Source organism: Antedon bifida, chromosome 2 (assembly GCF_963402885.1).
Source record: "Antedon bifida chromosome 2, ecAntBifi1.1, whole genome shotgun sequence".
NCBI lineage: Eukaryota > Metazoa > Echinodermata > Crinoidea > Comatulida > Antedonidae > Antedon > Antedon bifida.
In genome coordinates, this window is record NC_136227.1 from 18,128,891 (window position 1) to 18,149,671 (window position 20,781).

A 20,781-nucleotide genomic window follows, 5' to 3' on the forward strand; every position below is an offset into this window, starting at 1 on the left:
AACATTCCCAATATTCTGTTTATTGCTTGAAAACTTTAAGTTTTCAATTAATATCTCAGAAAGGTTTTGAAGTTCTTTATTTAATTGGTTTATCTTTTCTATTACATTTAAATGTTAAATCTTGATTGGAAAGGCAGGTAGAAAAATCAAAAAGTTTAATAACAAGGCCATATACATGGCTGCAGTCGCGTGCTCAAATTTGAGTTAGTGTTTACCGACCCACCAACAGACCAACATAGTGAGCTGTAGAGTCGACTAAAAATAGAAAATGCAACAATACTATAGTCTGGTATTGTTTGAATTAGGCCTACAGAGTGAAAATGAAATTTGGTGAGACGGGAGCTAACACTCTAAACAATGTTTTGTTTGTTCTCAACCCCTCCTCCCCCAACCCCCCTTCTATGGTTGATTTCCATTCAAAATTCCGTTTGAACAAATAATGATTACATTTACTAGGACTATTATTTTGAATTTGACTAGAATAAAAAAAGCTATACAATATAACGTAGGAAAATGTAGGGCGCGATAGAAGCAGGGTTATGAATTCAGTGATAATGGGAATAGAGTACAGTGCACTAAGGAATCGTACTCTAAATCGTTGCTAATAAATCACTGTAAAAAACAAAGGCTTTCCGCACTCATTCGGCACTTTGTCATTATAAAACAAAGTTATGAATTGACTTTAATGCAATGTGTCCTAATTGATGTGGTTGGGTGGAGTTTTAGAGCTTTGGAGAATTCAGTTTATCGTGATCTCTAGGCCTAGGGGGGTTAATATATATTAATGGACTGGGCTCAATCGACGGGACGTTACTTGTCATAACTCACAAGCGATGATATAATGTGCTCTACATATACACCCATAAGGCACGATAATTCGACATTGAACTTCAAACCGTGTGAACCGAATTGAATAAACCTCCGTTCACATTTACGTGCCTTATCGATACTTGTTGACTTCAAGTACAATCTAAGAACCGAGTCCAAAGCGGGTCAACCACTAAAATATAATTTGCTAATCAAGTAACAAATCACAACCACATTAGATACTTCCAGAATTTGCAAAACAGCTTTTATGTAATGTTAGTAATGCTATCCCACCCAGCGTCGATATTGGTCGCATGTCACATATCATATCAAACACAGTAATTTAGACAAGCGAACCATCTGTTTGTTTATCATCTGTCGTCAGTTTTTTAAAATTGTATTGGGGTGCTGACGAAACCCAGTTTAAAAAAAAATCGTGTTTGTTTCAATGATTTTTCTTTGTTATTTTGGAAAGAAGCGTCAAAAGATATTATTAGGATTTTTGTTAACCGAACTTACTGAAATTTGCATTGCTAAGATTCAGTTTGCTTCATTGACATTCTGAAGCTCATGTCAAGATGTTTTTTATGAAAAAAGTGGTTGACTGTAGCCAGTGTGTCACAACAAAACCGCACAATATGCATTTTTTAAACACAAGCACTTTTGTTTGGCCTAGAATAATAACACCCCAAACAACATATTTTCACAAACAATATAAAATATAATAGTTAATTATATCTCAACCGTAATAGTAATAGTAAATAACGATTATTTTATTTACCTGACGTTTCGCCAACTATCAGTTGGCTTTCTCAATTAGTGTATGATTATTTCCGTTCACGCTTTTAACGTCCACTTTCAGACGTTCAAATTACGCGAAGCAACTGACTCGTCTCGGTGACCTAGTTTGTATTTTACTGATTTTAACACCATTTAAAAAAAAATTGGAACAGAATTTGCAACTGACGTTTGATTTTTAATATTAATTTGTTACTTTTTGTTTTGGTTAATCGAATCTTTAATTTGGTGATTTCAGTCTTAGCGTTTGGGTACTGCACATTGATGTGTAGAGTAACGGTAGTCTGTCGGTCCGTGTAGAACATTCGTTAGTCATTAAATGGTATTGGTGGTGGTAATTTCATTTCGAGCATTAAATTAAAATTCCATGGAAAACATATTGATATGACGCGAAGTTGGGACCTCTGGCTTACAGGGATGAACATTACATAACACTTACATGTCCATTATCATCCATCAAATTGTTTGTAAGTTTAAGTTTGTCAAAAGATACGATTTGTTTCATCCACATGGCTCCTCTGGCTGGCGAGTCGGGGTGAACGTGTATACGACCTGGCATCTCAGGGTCTGCTTTCCCGGCTACTAACCAACTTGAACTGTGGAATGCATATCTGTAGCGCTTATCATCCACCTATTATTATGAAAAAGAGGAACTGTCATTATTCAATCTGGAGAAGGAAGTATTTTAATAGTATATTAATAGTTATTATTAATATTATCTGTTAATTATTTAAATAATAAGAATTTAAGTAAAGAGTCATAAGTTACAGCCCTGGCACAGGTACCGCACGTCAGGATTGAACCCTAGATTGGAAGGCAAACACGTTGACCAAGAAAAGCTCCACTGTTAATTGGATTGGAACAGAAAACATAATCATCCCAAACGAGACTGTAGGAACATACGTTGTTGATTGTGGCGTTAACGGTTTTCAAAGTAATCGAGTAATTTTTTAGTGTTCCTAGTAAAGGATGTAAACAGAAGTCAAAGTTTGTATATTGTAATGTCTGCAGAAATAACAAGATCGAAGCAGTTTGACCGATTGTATGCGTACGTGACAGTTTTACCAGTTAGGCCTACAGGAACATTTTCAAGCAATGATTTTAATAACATTGAGAACAATCGCAGTTTATCATAATTACTTTTGAATATTAGTCAAATCATGTGGTATATTGGATAAAATAGTTATCTGTTATTATCATTTTTCTGTTGTTTTCTCTAAATAATCAGAAATCAGTCTGAATACTGTAACCAGGAAAGAGTGGAATTACGTAACTCTTACCTGACATTACTATTTTTGGAAGTGAAATCGTTTTTGTTTTTGTTTACATTTTCATTATACTATTATATTTTTTATGCATGTATGTAATTTTATGTATTATTGATAGAAATTAAATGTTGAATGTATGCATGTAAAGTGGTAAAAAAAAAACATTTTTAAAAAATAATTAAAATCGATCAATATAAAAGTACTGTACTCTTGCTATACATTTATCGCACAGTTTCTCATTATATAAAGATGTTTTGACCCAAAAAAATAAAAATTGTGCTTTCATGAAAAAAAGAAAAAAAAATTATTTCCGCAGAAGAAAGTTTGACTATTTTTCTCTTTAAACTACAATTCTTTCAGGTAAATATTTTTTTATTCGATTTTTTGTGTGGCATTAAAAAAAAAATCAGGGGACAATATATCTTACTAAACAATTAACAAATTTCGTTTTAAATTGACCACATAGGCCTACAAATAAATGCTTATTTTTATAAGAAATTTGACAAAGAATTTTTTTTTTCAATAAAATAATTTGCTCTCAGCCTAATGATCAGCTGATAAATTGTGATTAGGGTAAATATACCAGTAGCCGTTAGACATTAGAGGCTATATATAGTTTTTATTTTACACTTATACTTGGTCTATGTTCAATGGACATCATATAGTTCTATGTCGCTTATGTTTGTGTTATTAGCTTTGTCGTGCAGAGGACCCATGAGAATCAGTGCATACTACTTTTTAAACGAACCTAATATAATGTTATGATTTGATTTATTGGCCAAGATATCGCTGCTGAAAGACAAGTAAAAAATAATCATCACCCAGAACAACACAGTGTGGATAGCCTGCCATAATCACTAATGAAGACAAACGCCAGCCACGGATGCTAGTGGGTTATGTTAAATAAACATTGCTAAATCGCGACTAATGTGTCAGAAACATCCACTTGATAATCGTTATATTGAGACTAAAATGGGAGCTAATAAGCGCTGACTAATAGGTCAGTACCCGCGTATTGATTACCATAGCAACAATTTATGAATTTTGGACCAATATGCTGTCATTGGTTAATGCTTTATAGGTCGGTGTCCACGCATCGATTTCCATGGCAACAACGAGTGCACTGATTACGGGAAGAAATATAAATATATACAGTGATTGAGTACTGTATGACAACGATACAACTTTGAAAACAAATTTTGATAAGCGTAACGTTACTGTAAAAAACGAATACACACAATGTTTTTTTAGTGTAATCATTTTTACTTGAAAATAAAACATATTTATGTTTGTAATAATTTTCGATGTAATTTAAATTATTATATTCTCTTACTGGTACAAAATCCATGAGAAGAATGTATTCAGCCATCGGATCCATCCCAGTCATTTTTACTTGAAAAGTTGGAAACATTCGTCTGAAAAGAAAAATAAATAAATTGCGATATTATTTTAGTGCAATTCTTTATTCAAACTTGAAAAGCAACTATAAAGTGCTAATATACAATATCGCACATGTCGGCACTTCAATAATATTATCACCTTCGTACTTCAAAGACTTCCTCTACGTGAGAAACTAATCTGCAACATTCACCAGATGTGTCTATCGCATCATAACTAGTAAATCAGTGGTCAAGTCTAATCAGGGAATGAAATGAGTTCACTTATACTAATTTTGCCTCAGAATACCCGGTCGAAAAAGCCTATTATCCTATTTTTAAAGGGTCATTGTGTTATATGGTCTACATAACTGGGGGGTAAAGTTCAACGGAAGTAGTTAGTCGGTCAACTCATTCTTTCTTTGTGTACGTTGTCATTCACGTATGTAATCTTTAATTCAATTACGATCAAAATCAACAGTTAGTTTTATTTTAATTTGCATTCGTTAGGTGTGATGTTGCACGGGCTCATGTACATCATCACTGCTAATAATTATAGGCCTAATTTAATTGCTTTGCAGCTTGAACTGGCGGACATTGCGCTGGGTAATTATCGTTGTAAACTAATAAATATAAAAAGATGTATTTTAAAATCCACATTATCGGAGGTTTTTCTATCTCAACATTTCCTGTCTTACCTTATGGTAAAATAAGAGCAGAACCAGTTTTTAACGTAATACATTATTATTAGCAGCATACAATTAAGTTTTTTTTTTCATTATGATGATTTTATTATTATTATCACTAATTTGAATAGTAAAATCAATGGTTACCGTCTTTCTGAAAGTTTCCGTCATACATACATGCTTTCCACGATTTGTTTACATTTGTTTACATTTTGTTTGGCAGATGGTTTTTAATGGTCTACATATTTTAAATATACATTATAACTTAAATAATAGGCCTACTAATTATTTTTTTAATTTCAGTTATTAATATTTGCTGTAATAAAATGTTAAATGTTTAATTATAAAATTACCGGTAATGCAAGGTGTGACGCAATAACAGAATTTGATATTTTATGCGGGAAATATATCACGTTCACTGCAGACGATATATATTGACGCGTTAACTGTCTCTGTCATCGTATCGATGAAGGCGCTAGATAAGTGGGTTGCAGTACAGTATCTTTGGCCAAGGAACCCAATGTCATCTCTCCCCTGTGCATCTATACAAAGTCGGTTGCCTCCAATTTTTGTCGTTTAGTGACACATTTTTGAGGATGATTGTGATTGGATATGCTGTTCACACCAACAATCTAGTCCTATGACTTACCCCTTCGTAAGCAGGTTAAGAGGTCCACTACTTTGAATGCCCCCATTTTGGTGGTGTCACGTTCCACTAATGGGTGTCGATAGTTTCAAGACATATCATATACGTGTGACCCTTTTTAAAGATATGTTATTTCGTTTGGAAATGAACTGGTTTCCTTGTTCCTTCAACAAATTACTAAAATATTTTTGAAATGAATGACGGACTCAGAACAGATAATTAAAGCGTAAAATTAACCCTACAATAATCAAATATACTAAATTAAACCACTTAAGGTCACTCGTAATATTTAGAAACTAACTAACTAACATTTAATTTAGATTGAATACAATTACTCATCACTTTAGAGCTCTATTTTTTATTATACTATATTTATGAAAAATGTTGCTGTTTGTACCTTTTTATATGTGTATTTTTATATTAAACATTACATTACTGTATATGTTTATATACATATTCTTTAATTTTTAAATGTCTTTTATAATAGGCCTACTGAAATTTCAAATTACTAAACTGTTGTCAATAAAGTTATGAACATTTTAGTTAGATGGACCGCTATATACTACTTAGAGATTAGGCTGGTTTTTTTTTCAGGGGATCTGTAGCTGGGTGGCTATCTTTAGGCATAAACTTGTGATGTCTGTCGTATTACGTCTCTGTTTGCAGTGTTTAAAGCACAGGTTGGTGAAGAAGAAAAATTGAATATAAACATGTGTCTATTTTGTTTTTAATACTTTAAACATACTACCCACGTCTTTATCTTTGCTAAAGTTTGGAATTTACTAGGGTACATGGAAAATGTCTTTCGTGAGTTCATTCAGTGCTAACAAGAGTTGATTCATCAGTACCAGAAAAGGCGCCTTTAGATTGCTGAATATCATGGTGGGATTTGTTATTCGTAATTAGGATCAACTGTGTTCAAAGGATGAGTCAGATCCATGAAGCTTTTATACTACCAGATACAAACGACTTTCCCAGAGTCGATTCGTCCCAACTGAGGCCCGTCATGGCGCCACCTACACTAACATTTTAAAGGTTAAGCAAGTTCAATAAAAGTGAGATTGAAAAGTGCTAATTAATGCTTCAGTGTCACTGAAACGTGTTTCTAATGTAAGGATAGATTCTAACAATCCGTGTTTTAATTAATTACAGCGTATAATTATATTAGCAGCTGAGTTGATGTGATTATCCATTTTTGCTTTACGCTGATCACTTTGACAATAAGCAATGGTACCGTATATGACCATTTGATTTCAATAAAGAATGCACAAATAACCTCGTCCTAAACTTTGAACTAAAAAGTGTTTTATTTTTATTTTGTGAGTTCACTTTGTCCTATCAATAAATTTATATAATACAATCTACTAATAAAACATTTGAAAAGGACAAAAAAACAACTCAATTTGCTTCCAGTAAGGCATTAGGCCTATTGCCCAAAATGTTTCATAATTGTGACATCAATTGTATACTTTCTATTTTTTAGGTGTCTCATATCTCTCATCTTTATGTTTTTTCCCTTTAGTTTTAGATTTGTTGCTTTATTTACAAATATACAGTATTGAATAGGGTATTTAGACCTACAGTTACATGCACATTATAAAATAAGTAAAATCCATGCCAATGAGGACATGCAGCAGCAATAATAAAAATACTTTCACAGAACAATCTTCTTATTATATAGAAACAATTGTGTTATTTCGAATTTTTTTAAAGATCAGCTCAAAATTAGTTTGATGTTCTTCTGTTGTGTATTTATGGGATAATTTTTAATTATCTAAAAAAAGTATTCTTCCGGGTAAATTCCTCGTCAGCGTTCTATATGACAACATTTACCTCTTATACCTATGTACACTACTTAAACAGTCATCATGTTACATCTACTAGATTTATAGACTTATACTTAGATTGTTCATGATTTACAGCAAGAAAATAAAATCAAATTGACGTGTCATACCTTTGACATAGTTAAGTACCACTTCCATTTAAGTAATGCGATTTAAGCAATTACCTAAGTTTGAAGTTCACAAAAAACTCCAACGTGTTAATAAATTTCAGCTATGAAAACGTCTAGTTGATATGAATCTCGTTATTAGAGACACGTTTAATTGTCATACTGCAGAGAGCGCACAAAACAAAAATGTTAATAAAAATGTTGTAACGTTAATCACTTTAAAAGCCAAAACCATTGTGTCATGCATGTCTTCAAATATTGGTGACATTGGTTCAACTCTTTATGTGGTCGTTCTGGGCTTCTTAGTACAAACATGCATAATAATTCCTACTCGGGGCCATTGTATCATATTGATGTCATGGGTTCAATTCCGTATGTGGCCTAGACTTAGTACCGTAGTGTGTATAATGCTTACTCGGAGCCATTCTATCATACTGATGTCATGGGTTCAATTCCGTATGTGGTCTAGGTTTAGTAGTGTGTATAATAACCTACTCGGAGCCATTCTATCATAAAATGATAATGACATCGGCTCAATTCTGTATGTGGTCTAGGCCTAGTACCTAGTATTACAAGTCTCACACCATGGTGAGACGGTAAAGAAGATCATCCATTTGACGATTTAAAACGTTGAAGAATCATCACGAAGATATCACCTTATGGTTTTTATATAGATTTAGGCCTATGACGCAATTCTGATTTGTTTTCCCAATCAAGGTATGTTGGACCAAAAACCTACCTATGCTACAACAAAGAATATTTCGTAGGCCTAGACAGAATGAGATCGACTAAACTGTATTAAATAAATAAATAAATGTAAATATATAAAGCAGGACAAGGTTTTCAACCGATATTCAAGTCATCTGATATTTAATAATGTAAAATGTTCACCACCATAATTACAGGTCTACTTTTGGGACTTTCAAGGTGTATGTATGAGTGGATAACACAAGGTTTAATCTGACTTAGTAAAAGGGTTTCTTTCTACCCAATATAGGTCTATATAAATAACACATATCAGATGAGTTGAATAGCCTATATCGTAGAAAAAGTTAACTGAAGGGGAGGAGTCTTGATTTTTCAGATAAAAGCTGTAAAAACTGTGTGTTTAGCTAGAGTTTAGTGCTTTATAGATTGTTTCCATCAGTAAAAAAGGTAGTTCTAAAGGTTTCTTAAATTGTGTTTTTAAAAGTCTGCTGGCTCCCTAAATACACAGAAGATATGGAAGCTCAGAATAACAACAAACAGCGATAAAAACCAACACTAACAGGTTGAATCAAACATAAACATAATATATTCACATTATTTGAAACAAATACATAAACCAAAATTACAATATTTTACCCTTAAACATTAAATGTACCTGTATAAACATGGTACTGAGGCTCAGAGTCGCCTACTGAGCAGACGGTGCCAGGACGAGTGATTATTATATCAATTTCACATTATTTTAACAGTACTATTCTTTTTGGGATTATCGGAAATTATACTTATAAACAATTTTAAATCCAGAGCTACCCTTTAAGATAATAAGAATGTGCATATAGACAAAGTTGATATCAAGTGTAAAAACCATAGGAAGTCTTTCAACAAAATAGCATAAACTGGGTTGCGACTCCTTTACACATCCGTTAGTTTATAGGCAAATCATTTTCCATCGCTTACAGAAACACTGTCTAAAATGTGTTTATTTTATTTGGATGTCTATTAATGATGTAATACATTAACGACTGGTACTCTCAATATTTTGTGCAATAATTTATAACATACTATCTACATATAAAATGTTATTGAATCTAACAAGAAGGGACTGGTGTTGATCAGTAATGTAAAAGAAAAGCATAGTCGTTTGAGGTTAAAGAACCCGATCCCACGGGAGTTAGGTGTCGAGTTGTCGACAAAATTAATAAGGCAAGTGTATTTTCTCTATCCGTTACTTATTTGCGATATGTCGCATTGAATTGACGATATATCGCATCGAATTGGCCAGAAAACTTGACAAATACTTTGCTATGACATGTCACATGACTGGTCTTTATATTATTGGTAGGACTAATGTTATTTCAAATTGTATATGCATAATGTTTGTATTAGTGTATTCAGTTAATGTGAGTGATGCTAATATCAATGTCATTTTCAAAATGTTTGACTTGGAGATCAAAATTCATGGACGGTAAAATTTCAATGTTACAATACAGTAGGCATATAGTTCGAAACATATGCCCTTTCATGTACTTTACTTTACCATTATTTCCAATCCATACAACTTAAACCACTGTCTACCTTGTATTACTTTAACAGGCCGGTGGTTCGACTTAGTCGTAACAAAACTAGGGTTTATGTCGTTGTGTCGTGTTGCCTTTGTGTTGCCTTTGTGTATTGAGCGCTCTCTAGTTGATATTAAATAACGCTCACGTATGATTCGAGTAAAATATAATGAATCAGGAATTAAAATAAATAAATTAATTAATCCGTTTTTTTAAATTTTTAAGAAATCAGGTCAATATAATATGTCAAAAGTCCGAAAACAATTACGGCGGACATATGCAAAATAGTAGGCCCCTATGCCTTAATAAACAGAATAAATAAATACAAAATAATATATTCAGTGTGCTTATAATGTTGTTACGAAACGAACAAATAAAGCCTGGGTTGTTTTCATTTTGCATTAAAATTGTTTACGTATTTCAGGAAGCATTAATGCCAATACACATAATAACGCAATGTTTTGGTTGCATAGCAATAATCAACTACGTGATATAGAGGGCGGGTGAAGAAACTTGCTTACAAAGGTCGCATTTGGCGAGTGCAACTGCTGCCAGACAAGAAAGACGGGAATTTTGTCTGTAATTTAAAGATATATTATAATATAAACTATCTAAAAATAGAGTAAATCATATTATAGTTGCTAGTTTTATTTATTTTATTTTGAAACTTTTTTTAGAAAAAAACAGTGTATATAAAAAAACATAAATAAGGGAATAATGTCAGTATCCTAATTTAAAAATGTTAAATAATCACAAGCGATAGTTTTCATAATCTATCACTTGTGATTGGTCAAATTATTTGCGTTGGGTGGAATCAAAGTTAAGGAATGGACGGTTTCGTACTTGCTTAACACTAATGTAAAAATGTATTCAATTTTATTTATCGCCAAAAGTTCATAGCGTTTGATTAAACATAAAACTGTATTATATTGGTTCTTGCTATCCACAGAAGGAGCATAAAATATTGACGTTTTATTACGAGCTATGTTCGTAAAAATTATGTTCGCTTAAATCTTGAACGATATCAAGGTCGCTCCGTTATCCATCAAAACGTAATTTGTTTTATGTCCATGTTGCGTGAGAGAAATAGGAAATAAATTGGAAATACATTTGAATGTTTAGTAGTCCATTTTTAAACCATCGAATGGGTTTAATTTCTTCGCATTTTCTGAATCGATTCAATAAATTGGAGTTATATTTACATCATCTCTTTTCACTAAAATGTCAAGCTCTCCTGATCGATGGTTTTCAGAGGTTTCTAACCGGATGTATCAATAGTTGTCAATACTTATAATTACGGTGAATGCTATCATTAAAATGAATAAATAAAGTGAAACTATACGTTTGACAGTACAACACTGTGCTGGATACATCTTTGGCACAGTCCTCTTCTTTTACTTTTGTCATCCTAACATATATAATCGAATTTTGATCTATTTTGCAAAGAATCTATTTAATTCTGAATGTTAAATGTTTATAATAGTATATTTAGTATTATGTCGTTAATTATCATCATCATCTCTTGCGTAGTGTATGTACCGTCTGTAACCCCTGTTTGTCTCTGTCTATGAACATTGATCCAAATTTTTTTTATACAACTTTTTTCCTGGTGGAACCTGTCGTAAAGCTCTTTGAGCTTATTTGTGTTTTCTCCAGATACAATGCATTTATATTAACTTGATTCATATTTTGTCAACATATTTTGAAATTTGCTTTATATAAATAAAATGAATGAATGAATGAATGAATCATTATTTACATATTATTTACTAATGCGATATTTGCTGGATCCACGCACACACATCTATGATAAAGTATAGCGATTTTAAGGTGAACAAACAATGGATCCGTATAAGAAAAAGTTGTCTCTAATAATGCAAATGACTGTAACAGGCATTAACAGTATTGTACTGTACTGTACTAATAAATCCTTCAACTATTTCAATCACACTTGCGCATATGGTTTGCGAAGGTAACACACAGGAATAGGGTAATTGTTACAAATAAGGAAATATTTAATACAGGTATAGCAATCAACGGTTTCTAAAAGCAGCAGAACTAATTAATTGTTTCTTTAAAGACATTTAAAACATTAATAAGGTTCGTCCTATTCATTATTACGACCTGTTCGAATCGCGTGCAAAGTACTTTACGTTGATGGGTGTTTAATGTTGGAGACCTCGAGTTTTTCCTCCGGGCATAATTCATTAATCGTTGTTACAGCAGTTGCGTAATAAAACAATATTTTCACCTTAAAACTCTACGACAAGATGTGTATATTTAAGTACCAACCTTGGCCAACTTTACTACGCAATTTCCATTACAACTTAAAAAAAAAAATATTTGTGAGAATTGAGATCCACCCTTTGTTGCCTATAATTTGTCATGGTTCAGTAATTTGCCTCTTGATTGTGTGAACCTCAATTTAAAGTATCTCTATTTGTTATTTTTTTTTTTTCTTTTTTTTTTTGTAATTGGTTAGTTTTTCAACCGCTTTTTAGCCATAACATACAAAAAACACACGTTATACAATCAGGGATTTCAAATTAATTAATAAAATAAATACAAAATTGGTACAAGATATCTTTCAACGGTGGTTTATGTTAGTACCATCCATGGTATCATTGGTAGACCCGCCTTAATTTGATTGACAGGTGTTACTGGATTGCGTGCGAAGTACAGTGCACTGAATGTTTTGAAACTTGAGGGCTAGCTTTAGGCATAACGAACTAATCGTTGTTACATACGTTACATCATGAACAACCAATAAACATTATTGATGACCACTTGATCAACTTTGACAATCAATTTAAAGTTTAACTTTAAGTCGATTTCATTGTTTCAACAAAGCTACCGATACATGCACCATTTGGGTAGGAAAAAAACAACAACACTATCTCTATATTGAAACAGAATCCTAGCCTATACGTTTTAGTTACTAAAAATAGCCTAATACAGTATTAGTATTAATTATTTAATGATCAAATTAATGTTACTTTTTCCATGAAGAATTATTTTGCTGTAAGTTAATCGGCCTAGGCCTAACTCTATTGGATTTAAGGTACGGTATTTTTACTGAGAAATGGTGTGTATATATACACTCAAAATGAAAACTATACGCTTGGAAGTAGCCAACAATAACAAAAACTGACATAAAAGGATAATACAAAAAATAATCACCCATGATGTAGTCATGCCCCTTATGTTTGCTTTGCGCCTTTTACTCAGCAACTTTTCAATTGTAGCGCTAGTGCTATGTTAGTGTGAATTACATTTAAATTGAAATGAATAAAGAAGAATGCTTAAGCGAAAAATGCCACAAAAGCATACCGGTATCGATAGTAATCACAGAGGATCGCAGTGAACCTCATTATACAGATGGCTATAGCCTACTATATGGCCTATTTCTTGCATAACATTTTTTGTAAACAATTTTAGAATTACCTTAATCAGAACATCTTTAAAATTATTTTTGTGTAGGCCTATTTAAAAAATAGTATTTACATTTACAGAATACAATACAACAAAATACCCAGATTTAGTTTTACTTTATCCTCTCCAAGTTAAAATCAGTTTTAATTCACTCTATTCTGAAGATAAAACAGTTATTTTCAAACACGTTAATATTTATAACTTAATTTTACAAAGACGTTTCGTGAGAAAATACAAATTTAAAGCGTTGCAAATAATGTTTAATGTGTCAAAATGGTAAATTGGCTCATTGAATACAAGAATTAAAGAACGTGTCAGTACACACACTAACTAATACCTTCTTAAGTATATTAATTCTTTGTGAAGTCACAAAACCAGTCATCTAAAAAGAGTAAGATGAAAGTATTAAAAATTGATTTGAACAGAAAATAAAAGTCAGCCAAGCTGAATAAAAACTAATGAAAGACATATATCATAACGTTCGGTGGATAAGTCGGATATTGTGCTTAAGAGCCCTGTGTGAACTGGGCCTAGTCAGGCGCGACTTTTCGTGCCAGTTGATTGGTTTACAAATCCCAGGCTGCACTGAGCGCTCAACTAGTCTCAGTTAAATCGGAGGCCTGAATGTCCCACGCCACCCGAACGCACTCAGTCGCTATACAGGCCTGGTGTCATCAACCGTTTTATGGAATCTTTATGTTATTATGTTCGTTTTTTTTAACAATTAAAAAATCTTCGATAATCATAATTGTATGTGAACATAACTGTTACAAAACTAGTACACATAAGACAAACTGCGAATCAGGATTCAGTTTCAGAAGTGGTCTGTTTTTTACATCAATGTTTTTGTTGTCCATTTTTACTGAACGTTGCCGCAATTGAGAATGCACTTTCGCTTATTAGTACACTGAACCTAGATTACTTATTTACTAAACTTTAAAATGTTACGCTTTAATTATGTTTTATAATTTAGAAATTAAAATTTGATTAAAGTATGAATTTGGCTAATAATAAGTTGATTATTTATTTGGATATATCTTTAACCAACGCTTAAATTAATTATTATCAAAAATGTCATAAATTGGTAATTTCTACAAATCAAAGTTTAACGTAACTATGATGGATATGTTTTAAGCATTATGTCTTATTCTCGTTGCTTTTCCAACTAAGTCATCAGTTTTATCAATACATTATATTGGAAAAAAGAAGAAATTAATAGACAATTATTTATTTAAAAAAAAGTTTACATATTATTCAACAAGAACATTTCTCAGATTTAGTAATATTTTGCGATTATAAGTTAAGCTGAACGACATAGACGTACGTAGCACCGGATGAACTTGACTTGAGTGAATAAAGCTGTACGACTAATTACCGGCCAATCAGCTTTGATATGTAAAACAAGGAACAGACTGCAAAACTAGGTGTAATTGACCTAACGAGCACCCACATCAATGTCACCGGGCTATATGTCCAACCTACCTACTTGCCCCGAATATTAGGACGTCCGAAGCATACTAACGTTATAATTAATTAATGTACAGCATTTAATAATAATAATAATAATCATTATTTCACTTCTATACAATACCACCACGTCGAACATTTCTATTTCATTTATATTTCTCCAAATGTGGTGGGTGGGTCTAATTATAGGTCTATATTCCAAGTGTACAGTATTGACGAAAAATAATTGTCGTAATATTGTTAGAGTAATTATGATAAGGGTTTCTGATTCTCATTATGCTTTCTTAGAAGATATAATTAGACAAACTATCACGTGATCACTATAAATTAGGCATGGTTTCCGGTTTACACGAACAAGTTCAGTTTCTAGCGTTTGTCATTTTTTTTATATGAAATCTTTCAAAATTAGTGTTACAATTATCTCTATTAACTTTGATTTCCGTTCAGTAATTGTCGCACTAACTGTCAAGAAAAAAATTATCTGTAGAAAATTATTACACGGAGCTGTAATATAATAATTTGATACTCGATCCTTTTTATGATCTTATCATATAGAGACTAACTGTACGGTACACGTTAAATTAAAATTACTTAGGCCAAAACAGTAAACATGCGTGTCAAAAACATGATGTAAGTAAAATAAACGATCCACATCTTTTAATGTGATTTATTTCCAGTTGAATTAAGTTATTGTACAAGCATTTGCTGTAGGCCTATAGATTTATGTTGGTCAAAACTATATGCTTCTTTATCCTACTCTCATTATAGAGCAAAAGGCATAGTTATTATTATACGCGTAGACTTCGATTTAATAAATTATAAATAAAAAAAATTGTAATTATCCGTTTTTAATTTAAGACATAACAGCTGTTTTGTTGGTTGCTTGAATGATAATATCAATGATATTGAGTAATTATGGAGTTTCTTAAATCAATATCATTTCTAAGTTTCGCTTGATTTGTCACCGGTGGATTTGTGAGAGCCCTATAATAAAAACAATGATAGGCTTGCTTTGTGTTCAATCTGCATGCTAACACATTGTATATAGTCGTGTGCAATAAAACTCTTTCATAAATGTTAAGATTGAGGAAATCAAGAGGATTTAAAAAAAAGTACATTAATTTAATAATAAAATTTGATGAAAATTTTAAAATTAACAATCAACGAACAAAGAGAGTTAATGATTTCTGATGTCTATAATTAACTGAAACATGTCTGTAAACAAATTTTAAAAAGTTTGCTTTTATTCGATGCCCTGCGTTTTTTATTTTAAGTCGTCAATTTGGCAACTTAATATATTTATGAAATAAAATAGTTTACAAATAATGACCCATGCAAATGGAAGAAAACATCAACTAGACTAGTACGCATGATAGAAATATACAAAATTAAAAAATTATCCTTTAGACAAGGATTACCAATAGTAAATTAATCGCAGTACTAATCAGATCAGATAGTTAAATCATTTTTTATTTTACTTACTGTATTATGGACGCACCTTCATTCAATAAGTGCGATACTGTTTAAAAAGTATTACTTTTGTTAATGTTATTTTTTATATCTTGTACATAATTTAGTTTAGGTTTCCTTGTACTGTAAATAGGCCTATTGTTAAATCATTTTTTTCTCTAACATTTATTTTACTTACTCTGGACGCACCTTCATTCAAGAAGTGTGCCACTGTTTCAAAAGTGTAGCTTCCAAATAAATTATTATTATGATAGGGATATTTTTTGTGAAACAGTTCAGCGGAGTAACCTCCTACTCGTCTCATCGTCTCTTTAAAGTAAACACGGGCAAAAACTGGACCTACGGTTTATAGTCCTCGAACCCAAGCTGGTAATGTTGGCTTTTTAGGTAAACGATGCCCCTGCCTTAAACTCTTGGCCATTTGACTCGACACTCTAATGGCCGAGTGATGGCCGAAATGATACAGTATTGGTAAATAATATGACGAATACTGCAAGGAAGTTGTGCCTTACATTAATATGTATGTAATCATTACTGTATATTTCTAATAATGAACGTGATTATAATACAGTAATGTGATTTTTCGCCTCACTGATTTTTATTTCTCATCAAAGGTTTGACAAAAGATTGTATGATCTTTGACTCTTATGTTTGGCGTTCACTCATATTTTGATGGCGTCACACCAGTTAATATGTGACAGTGAATAACGTTATAGTCACTGTTTTAACGACAGAAAATGTACGATTGTTCTTTTTAAAAAGCAATTAAATACAATTTTTGTAAATTTGGATTTAAAAAGTTATAGGCCTACTATAAAATATACACAAGCTCAATCTCTTTATCTTGGGAAAGATCAATAAATGGTTAAAACATTATAATAGTCCTATTTTCAAATTAAACTAACCGTCCTGAAGCTAACAACTACACTAAGTATAAGACAGAGTTACGGTAAATATTAATTGTTCATTGGATCCTTCTTTTCCCCCATATATCGTAATGTAATCGAATTATCAAATGTACACACAATTATTAAAAGCCTTCTAATGTTGAATTTATTGAGGTTTTATACAAATTTTAATATTGAGAAAATGTAAATATCTTTGTAATTCAGCTAAGGCTGCGATGATGATAGTGAAATAAATGAAATGAAAAAAAAAAAAAAAATACCATTTTAACTTCCATTTCTAGTGTAATACTTCTAACTCTTAGTTGATTGTTATTGGAATTTGAATTGAAATTTCGACCAAATATCTAAATGAATCAGTTAATGAATGTCATTTTACGATTTATCATTATATAGGCCCCAATGTTATTTTCAGTTTAACAATAGACCTACTTGATCCACTACTTGTGCAAACTGTAGGCCTAAACATGCTTTTACTTGTTTTAATATTAAAATATATTCAGAGAAAATTCTCACGTTCTAATATTTCTATTATCTACCTAGATTTAGGATAGGAAGTCCTTAATAATACCGTGCGTTTGATCAATCGTACTATAATAGATTGGATTTAGTGTGATATTTGCTTATCATCCTGTGTTAGAGGCTTCAATTTAAACGCATTACTAATAAATATGGTCGCCGCACTTTTCTACAAACTGCCTATAAATATCCGTGTTGAAAAATAATATATTTGTTGACTTTGACACAAGATCGGTACAGTCTATACTCACACTTCTTTAACATTTAATTATTTCTTATTAAAGTAACAGTAGCCTATTTAGCGAATTTTTATTTCAAGCATTGGCAAAGAATGATTGTATAAAAGTGTATCAACAAAATATCCAAGTGAACATTATAAAATAGGTCTAATAATATGTAAATCGTTGCTTTAGACAAATCTTATATCCAACTTGTAACATTCAAATAAATCAATAAGCCTAATTTTAATAATAAACATTATTAGAAAAGCGTCATTATAGCTGTCAACTGTTATTGCTTTGTATTATTAGGTTGAACATTGTGTGTTTACCACTCTATTTGTTTCTGTATTTGTTAAATTTGATCAGAATATCAAATAAGCAAATTAATTATGACTGTAATTAACTATACATATATTCTATTCTTTAGCGGGAAAAAGACATAGCCTATAGGTCCTAATACGCTATAATTTGTATGCAAATTAGTTAATTGTATGAACGAAGCTCTAAAGTTATGAACGTAAAAACTTGTCTTTTACTTACCGGTAGTACACAATCCCACACGATGGTTTAATGTTTGCCTTTGTTGAAATTTTTAAAAACATTGATTTTAAAACCAGGCCACTGGTAGCCTTATTTTAGATTCAATTTGGTGGTGTATTTGAAATAGTAAATCAAATGTACCACTTTGCCGTAATTATCACGTTGTGGTCTTCAAACAGCATGAAAGGTCGTAAAAAATAGTGTACTTTAATTGTTCAATTTGGAGTTTATTCGATGTTTTTGACCGCTAAACTCATTTAAATTTGTTAAATTGTAGTTTGTGGTGACCATTGTCATCATTACAACTGTCACTTATATCCGATATTAAACAGTTATTTGAACACTATTATTGCCACCGAGCACCCGAATGGTCACAATGGTTTTGGTAAGTATACAGACTACATTCTCTTTCTTCCATGTTTCTATACACGTTTTATTTATTCATTTAAAAAAACAACCTTAGTAGATCAATAAAATCATTATAGAAAAATGGGTTGAAATTAGTTTCCACATTATGGAAAAATCACGAGGAACATGTTATATTCAATGTAGATAAAATAAGCATAACATAGTGTGTCACGTCAACTGTACATTCATGCTTACGTTTAACAAGTTCGTACAGGCTATAACAATCCACCGATATCACGGTACAAGCAAACAATACATCCTAAAGGTTCTTCAAAAAGTTAATGGAATAGGCCTTATTTTGCATTTGTGTTATAGGCCAATTAGACCTATAAAATGTTAATAAAAATAACCACATGTGATTTTGGTATTATTTCATATTTCAGTAGACTGATAAATTCCATTATCCATTATTGTACAATATTTTTGTCATATTATCTAGTTTTAATGCACGTACGGGATACGTTACTCGGTAATAAATGCGTACCCTGATACTAGAGAACACTAAAATCGATGCAGAAAGTGGACTACAATTTATGTCACAGCCTTATAAACTCGAGCATAAGGAGGTCAACGATTTCAGATGATACGATGAATGCTACAACTCTGTCACCCATGAACGAATATTGAAATAAGAGTCTAGCAGGGAGACAAACTATTATGAAGAAAACAAAGCTAGAATTGGATATATAGTACTGTACTGTAGTCCTAATATGTATATATAAACATCACAGACACAGAATAAATTCTAAACCACCCGGTGATATACTGAAATTTAATTAATTAATTTGAAACAATAAGATGAGGAAATATGTGAGAATGAGAAAAAGTCGCCCCAACCGAACCCTGAACCTTCTGCTTGATATGAAAAAATTACAATGCTGTGGGTATCAGTGGCTGAATCTCAATGGAGAACAAAAAAAGCGAAAATTTAAATCAAAACGATAAAGTAAAACTGCCAGAAAAGTTAGCAGAGCTTTCGGGCAACACTAGCCCTTCACCAGTACCGTAACCGTATATATCGGGCGGTTTAGAATTAATGTTCTATGCCTAATGTACATGGTAATGTAGACATTTGTATTAATATTATTCAAACTTACCTTCCCGCTTTTGTGACTATCATCTCGGTTCCAAGAGAATGGAATTCGTCCCACAAAGCCTTCATTTCAAGTTTTGCTTCTACATTGCAGACTTTAACACTCATGGGCTTTTCGTCAAGTTTCCGCTTCCTTGGACTTGGCGAAGCCATATTTTCACCATCACCCTCACAATCATCGCTTCGGGTTTTGATAGAATTAGGCGAATCGACTCGATCGTTTTCGTCGTCGTGAACTAACCGTGGGCTAGAATCAGTAGTGATGCACCCGTCATCCATATTACGCGTCTTTTGTGTATCTAGAAAACAAGTGAGTTTTATAATAAGAGAAGAAATCACACACCCTCTTACAAAATTAAAGCATGATTTATTAATCAGTGATTTATAGTATTTATGATTAAACTGGCAATAGGGCTAAAAAGATTTAAACTCAATATAGCAAACTTGAATTCAATGAACCCTTTTCTATTGTAGAAAATAATATTGTTTAGGTAATGGGCAGAATAAAATCCTTCTCTAATTCTGTGGGGTTGAGTAACTTCAAACATCATTCAATAGCTCATTATAAGACAATTGAAAATCATAAATCTACTCATTTCTGAATACCTTTAGATTAAAACAACAGTGCAATTATTTTCAATTCATTTTCAAGCAAACATCGGTAGGGGCGATGATATAATGCTAAAAAGGATAATAAATTATTCGGAAACATGGGAATTAATTCTCAAGTACTTTTTGGTTAAAAAATGAGAATATAATAAATTGTTAGGGGCGAAATAAAAAAGAATTTCTGAAATAATAAATGAAAAAAAAAGTTGGCAAAATATATCCTACCTATAAACCAACAGTTGGACTAGAACTAAACCAACAGTTGGACTCGAACTAAACCAACAGTTGGACTCGAACTAAACCAACAGTTGGGCTCGA

The 20,781-nt window shown here is 31.9% G+C and overlaps 1 protein-coding gene across 2 annotated transcripts in view; it reads right to left on the reverse strand.

Annotated features, from left to right (window-relative positions):
* Nucleotides 1–20,781, reverse strand: part of LOC144858044 (T-box transcription factor TBX20-like) — a 37,547-nt gene that overhangs the window by 6,548 nt on the left and 10,218 nt on the right. For both annotated transcript variants that reach the window (XM_078714639.1, XM_078714638.1), the window contains exons 2-4: nt 19,859–20,153; nt 4,207–4,288; nt 2,045–2,236 (exon numbers count right to left, since the gene is read on the reverse strand). In XM_078714639.1, coding sequence (XP_078570765.1) covers nt 2,045–2,236; nt 4,207–4,288; nt 19,859–20,153 — 569 coding nt within the window. The remainder of the gene's footprint in view (nt 1–2,044; nt 2,237–4,206; nt 4,289–19,858; nt 20,154–20,781) is intronic.